Source organism: Brassica rapa, chromosome A06 (genome assembly GCF_000309985.2).
Source record: "Brassica rapa cultivar Chiifu-401-42 chromosome A06, CAAS_Brap_v3.01, whole genome shotgun sequence".
In the NCBI taxonomy this organism is placed as follows: Eukaryota; Viridiplantae; Streptophyta; class Magnoliopsida; order Brassicales; family Brassicaceae; genus Brassica; species Brassica rapa.
This window is the reverse complement of record NC_024800.2, coordinates 17,380,089-17,399,581: the sequence shown is the minus strand read 5'-3', so window position 1 is coordinate 17,399,581 and position 19,493 is coordinate 17,380,089. Positions and strand designations below refer to the sequence as shown.

Below are 19,493 nucleotides of genomic sequence, written 5' to 3'. Positions count from 1 at the left end.
GCTTCCTTCCATACTCTCGGATGAGAGATTCGGGTATAAATTGGTTAGTAGTGATCAAAGTAACACCTCGAGGATGAATCATCAGTGGAGAAGAACCACCATTGCAAGAAGAACAGATAAATGAAGTCGGGGAACCTGAACAAGAAATTGATGACATCCTTCTCATTGATCCGCATAATCACGAGTACGAAGATCTTACCGATGATGCCACAGACGAAGCTGTTGAAGACGAGTTTAATGAAAATGAAGACATTTCTAGTGATGACGAGAATGTCGATGAATCCGATTGATGTATTTTCGATTTTGTGTAGTTTGTTTTATGAATAAGGTAATGTGAGAGTTTGTTTATGAATAAGGTAATGTGGGAGTTTGTTTTGTGAATAAGAAAATGTGGGAGTTTGTTTTATGAATAAGTAAAAGTGGGAATTGTGGTTTGGAATATATGAATTAGAAGATAAGGAATTGTGGTTTGGAATGAAAATAAAGATAGGGTTTGAAATATATGAAGTAGAAGATAAGGAATATGGGGTTTGGGGTTTCGGATTTTAGGGATTTAAACGGAATACTCGTTAATTCCTCGTATGTTGACGTCGAACTTACGACGAATTCCTCGTTTATTCCACGTATGAGAGATTCGTCGTAAATACCACGTAGGACAAATTCGTCGTAAATACCACGTAGGAAAGATTCGTCGTAAATACCACGTAAAATAAATGATGAACGCGGCCCACTTTAATTCCACGTAGGACGGAATCGTCGTAAAAACCACGTAACCAAAATCGTCGTAAACACCTCGTACTGTAAAAACTAGAAAAAAAAAGAAAAAGAAGAAATATACTCGATTTTGTGTAGTTTGTTTTATGAATAAGGTAATGTGAGAGTTTGTTTTATGAATAAGGTAATGTGGGAGTTTGTTTTGTGAATAAGAAAATGTGGGAGTCTGTTTTATGAATAAGTAAAAGTGAGAATTGTGGTTTGGAATATATGAATTAGAAGATAGGGAATTGTGGTTTGGAATGAAAATAAAGATAGGGTTTGGAATATATGAAGTAGAAGATAAGGAATATGGGGTTTGGGGTTTCGGATTTTAGGGATTTAAACGGAATACTCGTTAATTCCTCGTATGTTGACGTCGAACTTACGACGAATTCCTCGTTTATTCCACGTAGGAGAGATTCGTCGTAAATACCACGTAGGACAAATTCGTCGTAAATACCACGTAGGACAAATTCCTCGTTTATTCCACGTAGGAGAGATTCGTCGTAAATACCACGTAGGACAAATTCGTCGTAAATACCACGTAACCAAAATCCTCGTAAACACCTCGTACTGTAAAAACTAGAAAAAAAAGAAAAAGAAGAAATATACTGGATTTACATGTGGCAAGACTTCCAGCAATTATATTACTTAAGTCTCACCAACATAAATTCCAATATCATCTTCTCTTCCTTTTTTCTCAAATTTTTATAATTTGAATAGGATTGGATTTGAGAGTATGATGTGAGATAGGGTGTGATTTGGGAGTTTGGGTGTGGGTTGAGAAGGAGAGTTACGGGTATATTTATAGGGAAGCTTTCCTCGGTAATTCCACGTAAGCAAAATCGTCGTAACGTCCTCGTACCTAAAAAACACGGGCCTTTGTAATTCCTCGTAACTTCCTCGTATAATAAAACGCGGGCCTTTGTAATCTCTCGCTGTTTCGTCGTAAAAAAAAACACGGGCCTCTGTAATTCGTCGTAAAATTATGAGGAATTTGCGATGGAATGTAATCTTATATATACACCCCGAGCGCTCACTCTTTCTTTCCTCTCTACTTCCTCTCCACTTCCTCCCTGTTTCGTTGCAATGGTAAGCCTCTCTAATTCCTCTCTAATTTGGTTAGTTTAGGTAGATTAGGTGGTTAGTATAGGGAATTTAGATAAGTTTACGGATCTTATGTTATTTAGTGTTGATTAGGCGAGTCAACATCCGACACACATACCGAGGCGGATGTAACGGCGAGGAGTGATGAATTCTATCGGGCGATTCACGACCCTTAGTTCTTTTTAATTTCGGTTCTTGTATTATGAATTCAAAACTTATTTATATATAAAATATTTTGGTTTTGATTTTTTTAGAATTTTAATTTTATTAATAATTTAAATTATTTAAATTATTTTTTAATTATAATTTTTTATATTTCTGTAAAATAACGAAACAAAGTAAATTCGTAGCTAATTTTGCGACTTCTTTACGTGGAAGCTTAACGAGGTTTTTACGAGGAATTGTTTACAAGGAAATGACGTGGAAAGTTCACGTGGTCTTTACGAGGAAAGCTATCAAGGTATTTACGTTTACTTTACGAGTATTTACTTTCGAGTTATTTACGTGGGTTTTACGAGGAACGTCCTTCGTGGTATTTACGAGGAAATTTAGCGACGTCCTTACGTGGAAGCTTTACGTGGTCTTTACGACGAAATATTCCTCTTTGCTTTTACGACGAAATTATTTCCTCGCTATGTTACGACGAATTAGCGAGGATATATGCGTTACGACAAACGTATAACGACGAAACGGGTTTCCTCGCTAATTCCTCGTAACACTGCTTTTACGACGAAGTCACGAGGAAAACTGCCCTCGTAAAACTTGTGTTTTCTTGTAGTGGACAGTGTTTGGTCCCATGGTGGATGTTTTGAAAGCGCTTTTTTGGACTGTACGATGTCCACCAAAGTTAAAACATTTCTTGTGGCAACTGATTTCAGGGTGTATAGCAGTTAAAAAGAATCTGAACGCGAGACGAATGAAAGGGGATGTGTGTTGTGTAAGATGTGGAGACCCTGAGGAATTAATAAAGCACGTGTTTTTTTGAGTGTCCCCCAGCGATTCAGGTGTGGGCGCTCTCAAATATACCATCAAATTCGGCTATCTTTCCAACCAACTCGCTTTTCACAAATATGGATCACTTTTTCTCGAGAGTTATCCCGAAGATGGATGATCACCAATTTGCATAGATTCTATGGTATATTTGGAAAGGCATGAATAATAAAGTCTTTAGAAATATGGATATATACCCTAGAGATACTCTAAATTTGGCAGAAGTCGAATCCACTCTATGGGCGGAGGCACAAACATTGCACACGCAAAGGGTGATACCAAATATAGAGGCGGGAAATTTACCATCAATTTCCGGAAGATGGTATTTTGTGGATGCCTCCTGGAAAGAACATGACCCTATGGCCGGACAAGGTTGGTACAACACTTTAGAAGGCTTCGACTGATTGGTGGGCGCAAGGAATGTTAGGGCTCCTCTGTCCTCCCTTCATGCGGAGATGAAAGCACTACTTTGGGCTATGGAATATATGAGAAACTTACGTCAATTCCAGGTCACATTTGCAACGGATTTTTCCCAATTGGTGAAGATTGTTTCGGAACGAGAGGAATGACCAGCTTTTGAAGTTTATTTGGAAGACCTCAAGATTTTGAAGGATAGTTTTCACAGCTCACAGATCATTCATATTTCGCGGACGCATAATAAAAAGACGGACAGTCTAGCACGGAATGCCAGGAGACAGCTGTCTTTCGTTGTCCATATAAATGCGGAGCACACCATTTGGTTTTCATCTGATTTTGTTGTTGTTATTGTCGAAAAAAAAAGTTTGGAATAAATTGACCCGGTTATATTATATATCTATGAGTAGTATTTAAACTTTATACTAACATCTATGAACCGTTTGAACATAAAAATTTGTTAAATTAATAAATTTCAATTTTATAGTATAGATGTCTAGCCACATAAAACCATATTAACCCGATATCGATGGGTAGTATATTTATATCAGTTTATTATTTTGGTTGACCATCAATTTATTACACATGATTAAATATGTCTTATAAAATCAGTATGTAAACTTTATACTAACATTTATAAACCGATTTATGATGGTACAATGTTATACTCCTAATGATGTAAATTCTAAACTAACATTAATAAAAAAAAAACTAACATTAATAAACGGTCTAAAAGAAAAAAATTGTGTCAAATTAATATATTTTATTTTAGAATGTATGTTTAGCAATAACTACTTTATTTTTTACTTTTTCAAAATAAAAGAGAAAATAAAAAAGTTCAAGACTTGGAAAACTCTCTCCAGTCTCTTATCGTGTGTCTTTAAAGACACGATCATGTTCTTGATTAGTCTGTCGATTGTTTTGAAAAGGGTCTCAGAGGTCGAGGATTCTCCCCATGTTTCCTGAATTTCTCTCTCTCCAAATCATGTACAATACCGAGATTATGAATTATGATATAACAAAGTTAATAGAAAATATGTAACAAAGTTAATAGGAGGTGTGTAAATGATACAATGTCATATGAATTGTTTGACCATGTAAGCATTATAGTAAATTAGTAGAAATATTTTTGTTATACAAATTAATAGTGACCAGTTATTTTATAACCTTGCAGAGATATTAGGAAAATACAACTAATGAATCAGTTTTTTTTTTTTGACAGCAAGAACATTTACAGACTCATATAATGAATCAGTTTAGTTTGGTTAAACATAGAATAGAATGTGTATTAAATTTAAAAACCTACAAAAAATAGTTAAGTTCAAGGAAATGTTTATGTTTTAATTATATACTAGATTTTGATCAGCGCGCCCGCGCGGATGTTTGATTTACGGTATATATATAAAATTTTCAAAAACAAAAATTATATGGTTCCACTTGTACTACTTTAATTTATTATTCAGACCATATTTCATTATTGTATCATATTATATTTTTTTATTGGATGTCTGTTGGATTAATTATTGATTGGATCAGTGTCAACATAAATTTATATTTTATTCTATGATTTAAATGTATTATTGATATATTACGCTTATTTTGAGTCAAATTAATAATAAACTATAAAAAACATTTTAAAAAAACATGTGGAATCAAGAGTCGGATTCTGTACCTTCTTGAACATGCTGTTATATATACTTATATTTTAAAATTTTAAATTTGGTAAAAATATATTTTATGAAATTGTATTATTTATATGTTAACAAATAACTTTTTGTGTCTTCAAAAATATATCTTTTACTAATTTGGTTTGATAACTTAGTATGGTTGAAAATTTTATATGTGACTGAGTTAAATTAGTTAATACTATATTTTGAAGAAAAAAATTAAATAATATATCATATCTAAGTTTTTTGTTTTTATTTAACCACATAAATAAATATTCAAATACAAATTTGCACATAAGTTAAAGTATTGTTTATATTTGATTTTATATGAAAAGTTAATATAACTTTTTTATTTTATTTTTCTTAATTTATTTAATTTGTAATTTTTAACATTTACCATATTTTAGGCTGAGACTTTATTTGAAGCTGATTAATTTGAATATTGTATTTTGAGTATGTCAGTTAGGATGATAGTTCTAACCAAAATATTACATTCATATACATGATATCTTCTGTAGTAGCTTTTGTTTGTTGATGATGATTAATGTAAATCTGTGATTTAGATCAAATACAAACCGTTGCTGTATGTTCAAGTAGTAATTGCTTGTTAGTAAGAAAAATATTGATTGGTTTCATATTTCTGAATGTGTATGTCCTTCAAATTTTATCTAAAACTAAATAACTAAACAATGAAGTTTTGTTACGGTTCATTTGTTATCATTGTCATACATCAACGTTAGTATTAGTGTATTCTGTTATTTAGTTTTCAAAATACCTATATCACTTTGAATTTGTGAAGCGGAGTTTTGTAACATGAAGTTCTAAACGTCTTTTGTATTTTTAGATTATGTTTTGAACTTCTTATGAATATCGAAAACATGAAATTTGAATGTCTTTTGTACTTCAAAATCTCGTATGACTAACCTTTCTGGTTTAATTTTATTTGATTTCATGACAATACATGGTGAAGATCATTACCATCATTCAGAAACCAAAAAGGTTAGAAATGTTTTTTTAACAATTTTAATAGTAATTAACTGACTTGAAGTGATTTATTTTGTCAACAAACTTTTCATTGAAGTTCTGAAATTGGTTATCGTACAATTTTGTTTAAGTAAACCACATACACACTTAAGATAAGGATTAAAAAAAAGTACAATCCACGTATAACCATTTTGTGGCATGTAAAGAAAAATCTGCAAGTCCTCACTGCAACACTTCCTCACCATCTCCGATCAAATCTTCTAGCTAGGTGTTCTTCTCCGGCGGAGTTTGTTGTAGCTGTAAAGCTTTTTTCATGAAAATCTCCAGGATTTCCTTTGTTCCAAGTTGTACCAGACAATAATATCTCCTTGCTAATAATGACTGAAACAAATGTGAGAAGCATAAATCTCTCACCCAAAGATAACCTAAGCTCGATATTTCATCATTTAACTGAGCAAGGACTTACACTCACTTGAGAGAGGGAGAAAGTAACCGATAGAATTAGAGACATCTCAAACTCAAGGCTGAATCTATAGGATAATATGTTTGAAAGAAACATTGGTTTTCCAGCCAAAATGATTGGATTTAATATATAACCAATGCGTGAGTAGATATAATACATTTTTCAATCGCATTGTAAATCTTTTATTCATTAATTGTAACTAAAAAAAAGGTGCAAGATTGAGAATATACTTGAAAAATCCCAGATTTTGCGTACATTCTCTTTTAAGAACAAACATTATTGGTATATTCTAAGTAATTTTATTAAACTACTGTGTTTTAATTCCAGTGGCATTCGACCGTATTATTTAGAAAAACTCAGGATTAAGTACAAAAAAGTACATTAATTTTAATAGATTATATATTTAAATTAAACATAAAACAAAAAAAATGAGCCCAGCACCAGAATAAATTCAATCATCCAATTTTCTTATACTTTCTAAGATTCTTTTAACAATCATAAGCAATTTTAATTAAAAACATATAACATTTAATTAGGTAGGTCAGCCGACCCCTTCCACTTTAAGCCGCCATGTGAATATGCTGAAGGTGCATTTGCACATAAATCATTGCATTTTTTTTTTTTTTTAGTTTAGAGTTGGACTCAATTTCTTAAAAAAAATATATACTGTCTGAAAATATGGTCTTCGTTTTTTTTACTCCATGACCTATTTTATTTTTGAGATATGGCTGCTAGCTCACCAGTCACCCCTGAATATAATCATCACCCAACTTTGGATCCACATTCTGGATCAACCTGTTCAATACCTTTTGTCTACATTGGTCCACTTTGTTCCACGCTCTTGATAATTCTACGTTTTGGTTTCACGATTAGTGTTAGATTATAACAGATTGAAAGTCTTGACGTGAAGCAAATACAACACAGTAGGTTATATGAATTATAATTTATATCCCATTTAATCCTAGGTCATATATTTGTTATACCAATATTATATACATATATATATATATATATATATGTTTGTTATAAGAAAATGAATGATAATGCAAACGTAAGATAACAGTTTGGTGTTTGGTATCATTGCTGAGAAGTGAGTGAATCGGACCTGGAATTATTGGAACCAAAGTTCCCGAAATCGTGGACCCTACTGTCAGTGTCGGTCGTGACCTTATTGACTTATGTCACATCGGTTCTACAGTTCGTCTCCGTCGCCGACACATCCTATTAATGAAAATTGATTTTTCAAAATGAACGCCTGTTTGAATATTAGTTATATCATTCAAACAAAATATAATTAGTGTCGCTGGGCATTAAATTGTTTGAATGTCGCATTCAATTTTTTTTTTGGTCTAAGTCGCATTCAATTTAGTTGGTCCAAAACATAATTAACGTCGCGGGACTTTATATTTCCTTTTAGTATTGACACAAAAATACTGAAGTTCGCTTTATATTTCCTTTTTAGAACGGCAAAGTAAACTGTATACTTCTGTTCAATTTTTTTGTGTGTAAAACCAAAGCTAGTTTGCATATATATACAAATCGATTACTTCATCGCACCGAGTTAATTAATAACCTCTATTATCGAAAATAATATTGTAAATTATTTCGACTCATGAATTACAATATTATTGGTAATATATTCGGATATAATGCAATTAAAAAGTTAAAACATACATATATAGGATTAATCATCTGTCCATTAATATTATAAGGACGTAAGAATGAAACAATGCATCGGAAACGAAAGCAATATATTTTCTTTATCTAAATGTTCAATCCGGCCAAGAACGAAACCCCTGTCGAAGGCAACCACGACGAACCGTATATAAATTCCGCCACCGTAAAACGGTTAGCCTCAGCCGTCGAATTGATGACCCGATAGCCTGGCCAGTTTACACGTTGCGCAAGAGCCGACCCGGGTCCAGTATTCAAATACTCTCCGTAATATAAAGTATCTAAAGCAAATGAACTTGTGTTCCACTCGAGCCAACCTCTCGTGTGTACGTGTTTGTCGATATACGATAACATGTAAACCGTCCTAGAGAATTGCTTCCAAGGCCGGCCTAGATACGTCTGGAAAGTACCGCTGGTAGCTTGGAGATCAGGTGTCGCCAAAATCCTAGATGCATGTATTGACATACCGGTGTTTTGGTTCGGGTCTTTTCTGTTCTGAGCTGTGATCGTGTTTTTCTGAAGATCCATGGGTTTGCGTGCGTAGATGCTACAGTTTTGTAGCACCACGGCTGCATTACCAAAGATGAAATCGACTGTACCGTAAATATCGCATTCACGAAAGAATTGTCGGTTTGAATGAACATACAGCGTGTCTTGATAACCAATTATATTGCATCTATAAATCACCGCGTGGTCAGCCCCGACGCGGAGAGCGACTGCCTGGTGCTTTGCCGGACCAGCGTAGTTTTCAAATGTGATGTCCCTTGCAATAAAACCAGCTCCGGTGGCAGCTGGAGAAAATAAAACAATATACATACACACTTAAGTTTTGTGCTTTAAATTTATTTAACATAAGAAACCAATGTATTTAAGTAAACTCATCTTCAATAGGTGTTTTAATCTCTAGATATAGTGCAACAAATGCAGTCAAACAAAATCATAATTTGGATTTAAGTATATATATACTTAGAATCAAATACTAATATGTGAGAAATGTCTTTACCTATAAATGTTATATGAAACTAGTGGTCTCTAACGTCCAACTACAAAATTAGCCATGACCCACATGCAACCATATATATAAATTAATGCAACTCTTCTGTCTCCCATCATCCATGTATATGTATACAAATATGTGGGTCAGTAATTGCGTGGCCTACTTCAAGCTTTAGGATAGGTTCAATGTGTTTATCATTCTAGATGTTTATGCGTATATGATATAACTGTGCATATTTCTATTAAGATTTGAATATACAAACATATTATCAGCATATATGGGACATGCATTTACTGATGTACGTACCTGGAAATGGATGTATAAATGAGTATTTGATGAATGTAATGTATTTAAACTTTTTTTTTATCAAAGAATATTAATGTTTTATGGTCTAGTAGAGTAGAATGCACTTAATGCACTTTAAGAGCACAATAACATGCATGTGAGGTTGGTTGAATAAGTGGCAGCACCACATAGGATGTCCGATTTAGTGTGAGTGTGTTACGTAACCGAACTCAAACGTAATCATATTGAATGTTGAATCCAAAAACACTAACCAAACTACAAATAACTAAAAGCTTAGATCAAAATTAAATTTCAAACAAAAATCACAATTTACTAAATTGTTGGTCCAAAATATTGACTTCGTTTACTGGTCGAGTGGAAATTACTATTTACAAAAATTACTTTAAACTAGCTTTCTTTAGTGGTCCATAGTTCAAATGAAGAATAAACACAAGTGGTAACAGACAACTAGTTTTCTAAACGATCCTGACTTAAATAGAATCTGTCGGACACTTTAAACATATCACACTCCGAAATCTATACAGCTAGCTCATGACCCCCTTCACAGTTTCTAATTCCAAGAACTTTCCTTTTTTTGGTCATCACGATCAAGAAAGAACTTTTCTTAGAATATAAATTTTTCACTTTGCAACTTACTTATTTACCTATCTTAGATCGAAAGATATATTTTTAAGCTCTAACAATATACTACTAGGATAAGACCTGCGCTTTGCGCAGGGTGAGTTTATTTGTATATATTATCGATAGTTTCTTTTATATATTTGATCATTTTATTTATATATATAAAATATTTTTTGTTGTTATTATATAATTTCTTTCCGATGGATCGGATCAATTTGTATTAAAAATAATGGAACAAAACTATAATTAATACATCATGGGTTGATCATATTGGACATTAAACAAATTATGACATAAAAACCTTATTTTTTCCATCGAACACATTCTTGAAAAAAGTGAATTATTTTGACTTTTATATTTCATATGGTTTTGAAAGCTTTCAAATCAACCATTGAATTGATACATGTCATTTTAATGTTTTTAGTCGTATACTTAAGGAAAACTTACATTTTTGTAATTTAAAGTCGTTTTAAAAAATTCAAAATATAACATATAAGAAAAAAATATAACATATAAGAAAAATATAACATATAAGATGTCCTCATTTTTGTATTTTAAAGTCATTTAAAAAAAAATATATAACATATAAGGTCTCTTCATTTTTGTAATTTAAAGTCATTTTAAAAAATTCAGAATATAACATATAAGAAAAAATCTAATTTTTTTATTATATGGCTAATGTGATTGTTTAATTTTTTTAATAATATAAATTTAAACAAAAATGAAGAAGGATGCAAAAATTGTTATCAAATCTTTATTATTCATAATCATTAATTGCCATATATATGTAAATCATATTAGGTAATTCCGTAGCTTTAATTTAAGGAAATAATACACACTTCCTATATTTTAGGTTAATATAATGTTATCTAGTGTTATATAATTATGGAATAATGTGACACCATTAGATTAAACTATGCTTTATATTAGATGCTCTAGAATTCTTTGAAATGGAATTTAGAAGGCATTTATAGTGCCACCTAGGATTTGGGGTTTTTTTTAATTAATACAAAATTAAGGTTCTAATTTTTTAAATGCTTCTCAATTAATATATAGGGGATATTAATTCGATTGGGAAATAAATATTTGACCTCAAAAAGAATCAATTAGGAAAACGATATATATTATCATGTTTTGACTTCTTTTTTTTTTGTCAAGATATCATGTGTTGACCTCCATTATCCTGTTTTCATGAAATTTATAATCTAACTACCAGAAATAGAAATGTATCTCTATTAAAAAAAAAAATTATGGCGCTTCAAAGAGCTATTGAAAAAAATTATCCCCAAAAATAAGGGTCTTCATTTAATTTGTCTAGTTGCGATAATAATGTTGGTTTCACGTGTTTTTTTTTTTTACTTTTAAGTTGTAACTAATTGTTATTATTGTTGCATTATTTGAAAAAGATTCAAAAAGTTAAAAGGAATGATGAAAATAAGAAGTGAAATAGCCTTACCAAACGTCGCCGTGTGAAAAGTGGTAATGTTGTCAAAAATACTTTTCCCTCCCGAAATGATAGTTTTACCCTTCCCATCTCCAACGAACATCAAATTAATTTTTTTCCTACCGACTTTGAGGTTGTTCTCTTCGTACCTTCCAAAGAAAAACCAGAAGATTCAAAGACATATAACGCAATTATTAACCCTTTTCCGTACACGCGAGGTTACTTTCATCATTTTCACGGACGTAACAGTTTAAAGTTACACAAACATAATAGAGAAAAAATAGAAATGGAAGGGATAAAAACGTAAATTAACCTTCCGGCTTTGACGTAGATAATAATCCGGCGAGGACTGTACTGAGGAGCTTTCTTGATGGCTGCCGATATAGTCTTGCACGTGCCGTTGCCGTCTTTCGAGACGATGATATCAGCTTGTATCTGAGATACTGGCATTTCCAGTATCTCACGCTCTCTTCTCTTGGTCCATCTCGGGAACTTCGAGTTCTCATCTCCTCCTACTCCAAGAAGCCTCCTGTTCTGTATCGGCACTCCGGCAAAATCGTTTCCGTTACTGCTCGCCGCGAATATCGCTAAACAGTTGCTGACGAGCTCCGAGAGATTCTTGAGCGCCGCCGTCATCTGATCCTTCACGCCACCGTCGTTGACGCCATCGAACCCTTCCGCGCAAGTGTCGTGGTTCGTCAGAGCCGAGCTCAGCCATGTCATGACGTCTTGTGGCTTCGTTTGGCCACCGGAGACGGAGGATAGTGCGCGTGAGAGCGCGTCGACCGAATCGTCTAGTAGCTCGATGCATGCATCGTAAGCTGAGCGGACACGTGGAGGCATGTCGAGGAAAGATAAAGAGGAAGATGAGTAGAGTGCGTGGTTGAAGTGGTGGAGCGTCATGTTCACCGTCACGTGGAGCAGATTGTTGTCGGAATTAGCGGCGAGTGTGCCGGGGAAGTTCATGAGTGAGTCAACGCATAGCTCTGGGAAACGAGCCAAGTCGCAAGCTTTTGAAATTGCTTGGCTTGGTTTCCGAGCTTGGCCTGGGACGTGCTGGGAAGATTTGAGTTGTGATCCGAATACCGCGGCGGGCAGGATCAGTATGAAGGCTACGACGGTTAAAGACACTAGAAGCTTCTTTCTTGTCGGTTGTGTTGTCATGGGGACATGGTTTATGTTCGGAGCCAGAATTGTGGTGGTTCTGACCCAACAACTTCCTTTCGATGTTCCGAGTCTTTCGTAGCCCATTTTGTTCTCGTTGTATACTCTTTTTCTTTTCTTGTGGTTTTACATTCCAAATGATGCAGGTGTATATATATGAGTGAGTGAGTCTGGTGAAGTATATAAAGAAGAGTAGTGGTGATTACTGGTGGGGACACGCGTCATTGAACCATTCATTTAAAATAAGAATAAAATTGCGTTATTTATTTGCTTGTGGTCGAGTTTAAGTTGCTTGTGCTTATCATCGTTTGTTAGTGAAGTTTTTCTTTCCCGTCGATGTTTGTTAGTGAGCTTTTGTTACTCGTCGAGACGAGTTAAAATAGCTATGAGATTTTCACCCAACCGAATTTGGTGAACCAAACTGAACTGAAATTTTCAGTTTTCGTTTATATTCAATTATAAATTTAGTTAGTTTTGATTGATTACAGAAAAAAATAAATCAGTAGTTGGTTTGGTTCAATTCAATAATTGGTTAGTTCAGTTTTTTACTTTTTTACAAATTTTAACCAAATTATTCCAACCAAAATTTTGAACCAAAATAACCAACCAACTAAAATTAATCCAATGAGCAAATATTAAGAAAACTATGTTTTATCAAAAATATCACTAAAATATACTCCTAAAACTAATTTTTAATTATAAATAGAAATAATAAAAATAAAATTAACTACACAGATTTTTTGATAAAGTTAAAGTTATAAAGATTCATGCAAACATCATTTAATATGAAACAATAAATCTTCTCTAAATCATCAGATATATATTGAAACGGAAGGAGTATTACTTCTCATAGAATATTCATAAATCGAACTAACTGAATAATAAGCAAACCAAAAAATTCAGCTCAATTCGACAAGTTTTTGTATGAACAAAAAATTAATTACCCGGACTGTACTAACGCAATCTGCAAGCTTAAGTCTAGAGATAAGTAAAAACAACAAAATCTCTCACATTGTTTAGAAACAAGACCAAAAAATTGCTTTATTTTTTCGTATGTTCCAGTTTTAATTGTTTGCGTTATTCGTCGTTGGTTAGTGAGCTTTTGTTAGGCCAAATCATCGACATCAGATTTCAGTTGATCTTGCTTATTTTTTTCTAAGAATATAATAAAGAGTTCATCTGTTTGTCCTACAAAACACACACATACCAAAGTAGTGTTGACAGGAAATTACTGGTTATGACTTATGAGTGCTACGCTAAATTATGTAGGGTCGTCGAAACGTATAGTCTGTTTTATACATTTTAAAACATTTACATATGAATCTTGAAATTTGATCTATTATATATGTGCATTGTGCATATTAAAGAGCATGAGCTGGCATCTACGAATCAAGTTTAAAGTTTAAACTTGTTGAAAATTCAAATGATAGTGAAACTATAGGCTAGTCCCTTTATTTTATGAATTTCCTTTATTATTTCAAGACTTTGAAACAGTATATAAACACTAAAACAGTTAACATGCATTAATTAAATCCATATATTGTTTCAACATCAACCTAACAGGAAAAGATGGAAAACCACGACTCAGCTAATGCCAGAATGCGACTAAAAAGACCCCATTGTTTCTGATTACATAGACATCTCACGTTGTTCTTTTTTATGTTTTCAAACTTTGACATAATTTAAACCGAGTGCTTTAAATTAAATCCAGCTAAATTATCTAATATATGGACCTACATTTCTATGATGAACACTAGTACGATCCTGCGATTTCTTAGTTAAATTCCTGATGATATAAAACTAGGATTCATTTTTTTAAACTATTCCGACATTATTTGATAGGTGATTTGCCATGTGTCATTACAATAATGATTTTGAAAAAAAAAATGACATGACATATTAACAATAGTGACAAGGGTTGATGCTAATTGTGAAATGAAGATTTATATTTAGGTTCCAAAGGTACGCAAAACAAAAAACGCAGATCAAACAGAAAACGCAGATTATGCAAAACAAATACAGATCAAACCGATAATGCAGAATAAATACAGATCAAACTAATAATGCAAAATAAATACAAATCTAACTATTTAAATTAATTGCATCATTATTTTATATTAAATATTAAAAAGTAAATGATATTAACTAGATAACTAAAGAACAGTTCTTATAAATAATAGATATATATTATTATTTATTATATGTCAATTATTATCAACAATAGAAATAAAACTAACTACAAATATAATTTCTATATCTATAAAATTATTATATGTTTTAATTATGAAGTTATAAAATTTTAGAAGAAAATAACCTGCATATGTAAGTATATATATATAATAACTATAAATATACTTCTATATCTATATTAAATTAATATATGTTTTCCTTGTGATAAGTTATAAAATTTTAGAAGATACAAAATAACATGCATATATATAATAGATATATATTATTATTTGTTATATGTTAATTATTATCAACAATAAAAATAAAACTAACTATAAATATCTTTATATATTTATAAAAGTATTATATGTTTTAATTGTGAAGTTGTAAAATTTTAAAAGATACAAAATAACATGCATTTGTAAGTAAATATATATAAACTAACTATATATATATATATATAGAAGTATTATATGTTTTCGCTGTGAAATTATAAAATTTGAGAAGATATAAAATAACATGCATATGTAATAAAATTCCAAAAAATTGATTTTTAAATACAAAAATAAAATTTAAAAAATAACTTTTAAACTTGGCGAGAATTAAAAAAAGTGTATATGTAAGTAAATATATATAAATTTCTATTAACATATTTAAAGAAGATCTATATATATAAAGTAGACTTTGTTCTCTTCTTATAACATGTGGAAGAGAGGTTTTTTTTTTTTTTTTTTTTTGTCATCAGCTTTTACAGTTTCATACTGACTTTGTAAGAGGGGTTTGTTGACATGTGTCCACATGTTTTTTCTTTTTGTATTTTAGATCCTGTTTCTTTTAAATTATTACAATTTGTCCTATCACTTTCTAATTGTGCATTATCTAATAATTCTCACATTAAGTATCATTATAGTTTGAGAATCTATTTTATTGGTCACTAAAATTTAGAAAATAAATAAAATAATATAAATATATTTTAAATATTTACTTTATTCACAACTAAAAATAGCATAAACTTTCATCATTTTATCATTTTTTACTATTTCTATTATTTCTTTTACAGATTATATATTTATTTTACTATTAAAATTATAAAATAACCAAACTAAAAATAAGAAGCTAGAAAACAACACAAAATTAAAATCTAAAACCTCCATTATCACTAGGAAAACAAAATTTCATAGTAACACTAATTCAATAGAGGTTTAGAGCTGAAAGGAGATCAAGAACGAAGACTAACTTACCTCATATTACCATAAAGTGTTTCGCAAGAACAAGTAAAAATAAAAAAAAGGATAAAAAGATAAAATCTGAAACAAAACAATCTCCAGAACAAAAATAAGCGCGATCAAGCACCTACGCAAAGAACCAAAAAAACAGATGAGAGGGGGAATAATAATGGGAAGGCCAAAGTCACCAAGAAGCCGGAAGATGCATGTCTAAAGTACTAGAAGCACAACCACTAGCAAAAATGTAAGAAACATCTCACAAACTAAATAATAACAGACAAGGCGCACATGCAAGTGAATAAACACAAAGTTTTGATAGAGTGACCAAAGCTCCAAGAGACTAACTCCACACACCTATACCAAAGGAAACATGGGAAGAAGAGAAACAACCTGAGGGAGGGATAATCGAAACCAACCATCGTGAAATCAGATAATAAGTTTGAGACCATAAATAACCTTCAAAATCCACATAGCATACACACATACGAAAACATTATCCAACCTGGAGTGGTAAGCATGGTGAAAGAGAGACCTACAAGAGATGCAAGCAGTAATGAAAGCTGCAACGCGATGAGAAAACAGAGAGGAAAAGGGAGACAAAACAAAATCAGCAAACTGTGAAGCTGTCCTCGAGCTATGAAAGAGAGCATATAAGTCAAGATCCCCAAAAACTAGATCTTGAAAACAAAGACGAACAAGGACTATTGACGGTAAACCAACGACGAGGAATACAACATCAAAGACGACTAAAATCTGACCCAACCCAAGGAAATACAATTCTAACATCAACCGAAATCTAAGGAAGAAGAAGAGAAACCAATATTGACTGGAAAAGCCTACAACGTTGTGAGAAACAACCACACAACTGGGAACTCATAAAGTCGATATAAAACAAATTCCGTATAATCTCACCGACGAAGAAGGCGAAGAAGAACAAGAGCAGGAGGTGAGTCTTTTTTCGGTGATGGTGAGAAGCACCGCACACTAGAAAGGTAAACGAAAAACAGAGAGGTGACGACTCAAGGTCAAAATATGGAGAGAGGAAAAAAAATATTTTAAAGGTTATAATGTTCAAAAATATGAAAAAAATAAAATATAATTTTGACGTTGAAACCATTAATCTTAAAATCGACAAAGCCTTATTGAAATTAAATATGCTTTTACATTATATGCTCAATTCACTACTAACAAGTACTATACACACAACAACACATTACTGGTGAAAAAAACACAAAATATTTTAACCTATCACCTACTACTATATAACACACTAAAAACACTAAATAATGCTCTTAACAAATAAAATCGACCACAAAATTACATTATCATAAAAAGTCATATTCTTAATAACAATAAAATAAACTAATTGTAGACTATCTAATCCTTTTCACACTAACTATTATTATATGAATTTGATAATCTATTTTATTGTTCCTTAAAATTCAAGATGAATAAAAAAAATAAAAAAATATAAATATATTTTAAATATTTAATTTATTCACAACTAATAATAACATAAATTTTTATCATTTTATTATTTTTACTATTTTGTATTATTTTATTTACAAATTATATATTTATTTATTCTAGAGTGAATTTACTCAGTAAACTAATTGACATAAAATAGAAAACATAGGTATTGTGATATTGTAACCAATAATTAGTAGGTTTTTTGACGAAACAAACTTAGGTATCATATTATATTATTAACCATTCATTCTCCGGTTTGCATTATATTTACATTTGATTTATTTTTAAAAAATAATATTATTTAAGTATGATTTCAACCAAATAATATCAACATTACAAAACGACCAGTTTAGTGAATTCCTAATTGTAACATTTATTGATAGTGTACTATATCACCTTTAATAAAAATGGCATCAAAATGGCAAATGGCACACATAAAATAAAAATAAAAACATCTTTTCAAGAAAAATAGTTATCAACAATTCTGCGCGTAGCGCGGACACCCTATTAAATAATGCAAAAAAAAACATATCATACCATAATTTAGCTTGGTCTTCGGTTTGTTTTAGCTTCCTTTCTTTTTTTTTCCTGCAGATCAACATTTTAATGTCTATTATTAATCTGCATGCAGATTAGTGGAGCCCAATCTGCAGTATTAATGAACTGCAATTTAAATTTGAATGGTATTTAAATGTAGATTGATCTACATCCCAAAAATCTGCATTTAAACTGCATTGCATTCAAAGCCTTAATGTTAATTTATATTTTTGGTAATTTTTAGAATATGGTAATCATTCATAAATCATCACTAATATAACAATTTCTGTAGATAATATTTTAAAAATGATTTTTCATGTGTCATCACCATAATGATTTTGAAAGAAAATTGATAACATGATGTACTAACATTTAATATTGATTTATATTTTTTAGAATATGGTAATCATTCATAGATCATCACTAATATGCCAATAAATAATATAATAATATAAATATAATAGTATTTTACAGTTTTCAAAATATTATTTAATTCATATTTTAGAATTATAAAAGTTTTTGTTACTAAAAAAATTCTTCAAAAATCTATGCAGTTTTTTCAACATTTGTATTTTCTAAGCTCAATACCCATAGTTTCTTTTTAATATCTACAAATTTTAGAAATATTAGTATTTGTTTTACATTTTTATAGTTATATACCTAACACAATTTTCTTCTAATTTTATAGAATTTTATTTAATATAACAAAAAATAGATGAAATATTTTTCTAAAATTATAATTTTAAATCTATACATATATATTATTAAATAAAGATTTAAATAAAAAATATTTATTTTATCTTTATAATTAAATTATATTGTAAATTAAATATTTTAATAAAATAATAAAATCTAATAAATAGCAAAATTTTATTTTTAAATAAATTTTTAATTTTAAAAGTTTTATTTTTATACATAGTGGATGAATACACCTAGTTACACATAACTGTACGGACTCGAATCATAAAATTTAAAAATGATATTATGTGAAACTTATACAAATTTGAAAACCCTTTGGCAAGAAAAATAATGAAAAAAAGAAACTTATATAAATTAGATTATGCAAGTATGTAACTGTCTATAAGTACACAATTAGCTTTTGCACATATACTTGCAACATTTATGATCTACAGTTGAAACTCTATAAATAATACTCGATAAATTAATAGACACTATAAATTAATAAATTTTCTCGGTTTTGAGTTGGACCGCTTCAAAATATGACACAAATCGATTAAATAAAAAGATAATTTTTTGAAAAGAATTCTATGTAAATATATGGTCTCATTAAAATCATAAATTAATAACCTATATATTTATATACATTTATAAGTACAAACTAAACATTATATTGTTTATTTTATATTCATAATGAAAATAATTATATTTGTTTCTTAACATTTCAGTATTTTTGAAAATCTTCTCTATTAAAAGAGAAGTACTATTTTTATCTACCATAAAAAGTCTTTTTTTTTACAGCAAAAAACATTTACAGCCTCATGTA

General features: G+C 30.6%; 1 protein-coding gene across 1 annotated transcript; it reads right to left on the bottom strand.

Annotated features, from left to right (window-relative positions):
• Nucleotides 1-7,946: 7,946 nt before the first annotated feature.
• Nucleotides 7,947-12,750, bottom strand: LOC103873499 (probable pectinesterase/pectinesterase inhibitor 34). The gene is made up of 3 exons (XM_009151908.3): nucleotides 11,737-12,750; nucleotides 11,436-11,572; nucleotides 7,947-8,846 (listed from the first exon to the last, which is right to left on the bottom strand). Exons 1-3 carry the CDS (start codon nucleotides 12,672-12,674, stop codon nucleotides 8,146-8,148), a joined length of 1,776 nt encoding a protein of 591 aa, XP_009150156.2. The 5' UTR covers nucleotides 12,675-12,750; the 3' UTR covers nucleotides 7,947-8,145.
• Between the last annotated feature and the right edge of the window lie 6,743 nt (nucleotides 12,751-19,493).

Coding starts and splice junctions, on each gene's coding strand:
- LOC103873499 (XM_009151908.3), bottom strand. CDS start 12,674: ATGGGCTACGAAAGACTCGGAACATCGAAAGGAAGTTGTTGGGTCAGA. Junction 11,573..11,736: donor ATCTACGTCAAAGCCGGAAG/GTTAATTTACGT, acceptor TTTCTTTGGAAG/GTACGAAGAGAACAACCTCA. Junction 8,847..11,435: donor TTTTCACACGGCGACGTTTG/GTAAGGCTATTT, acceptor TATTTTCTCCAG/CTGCCACCGGAGCTGGTTTT.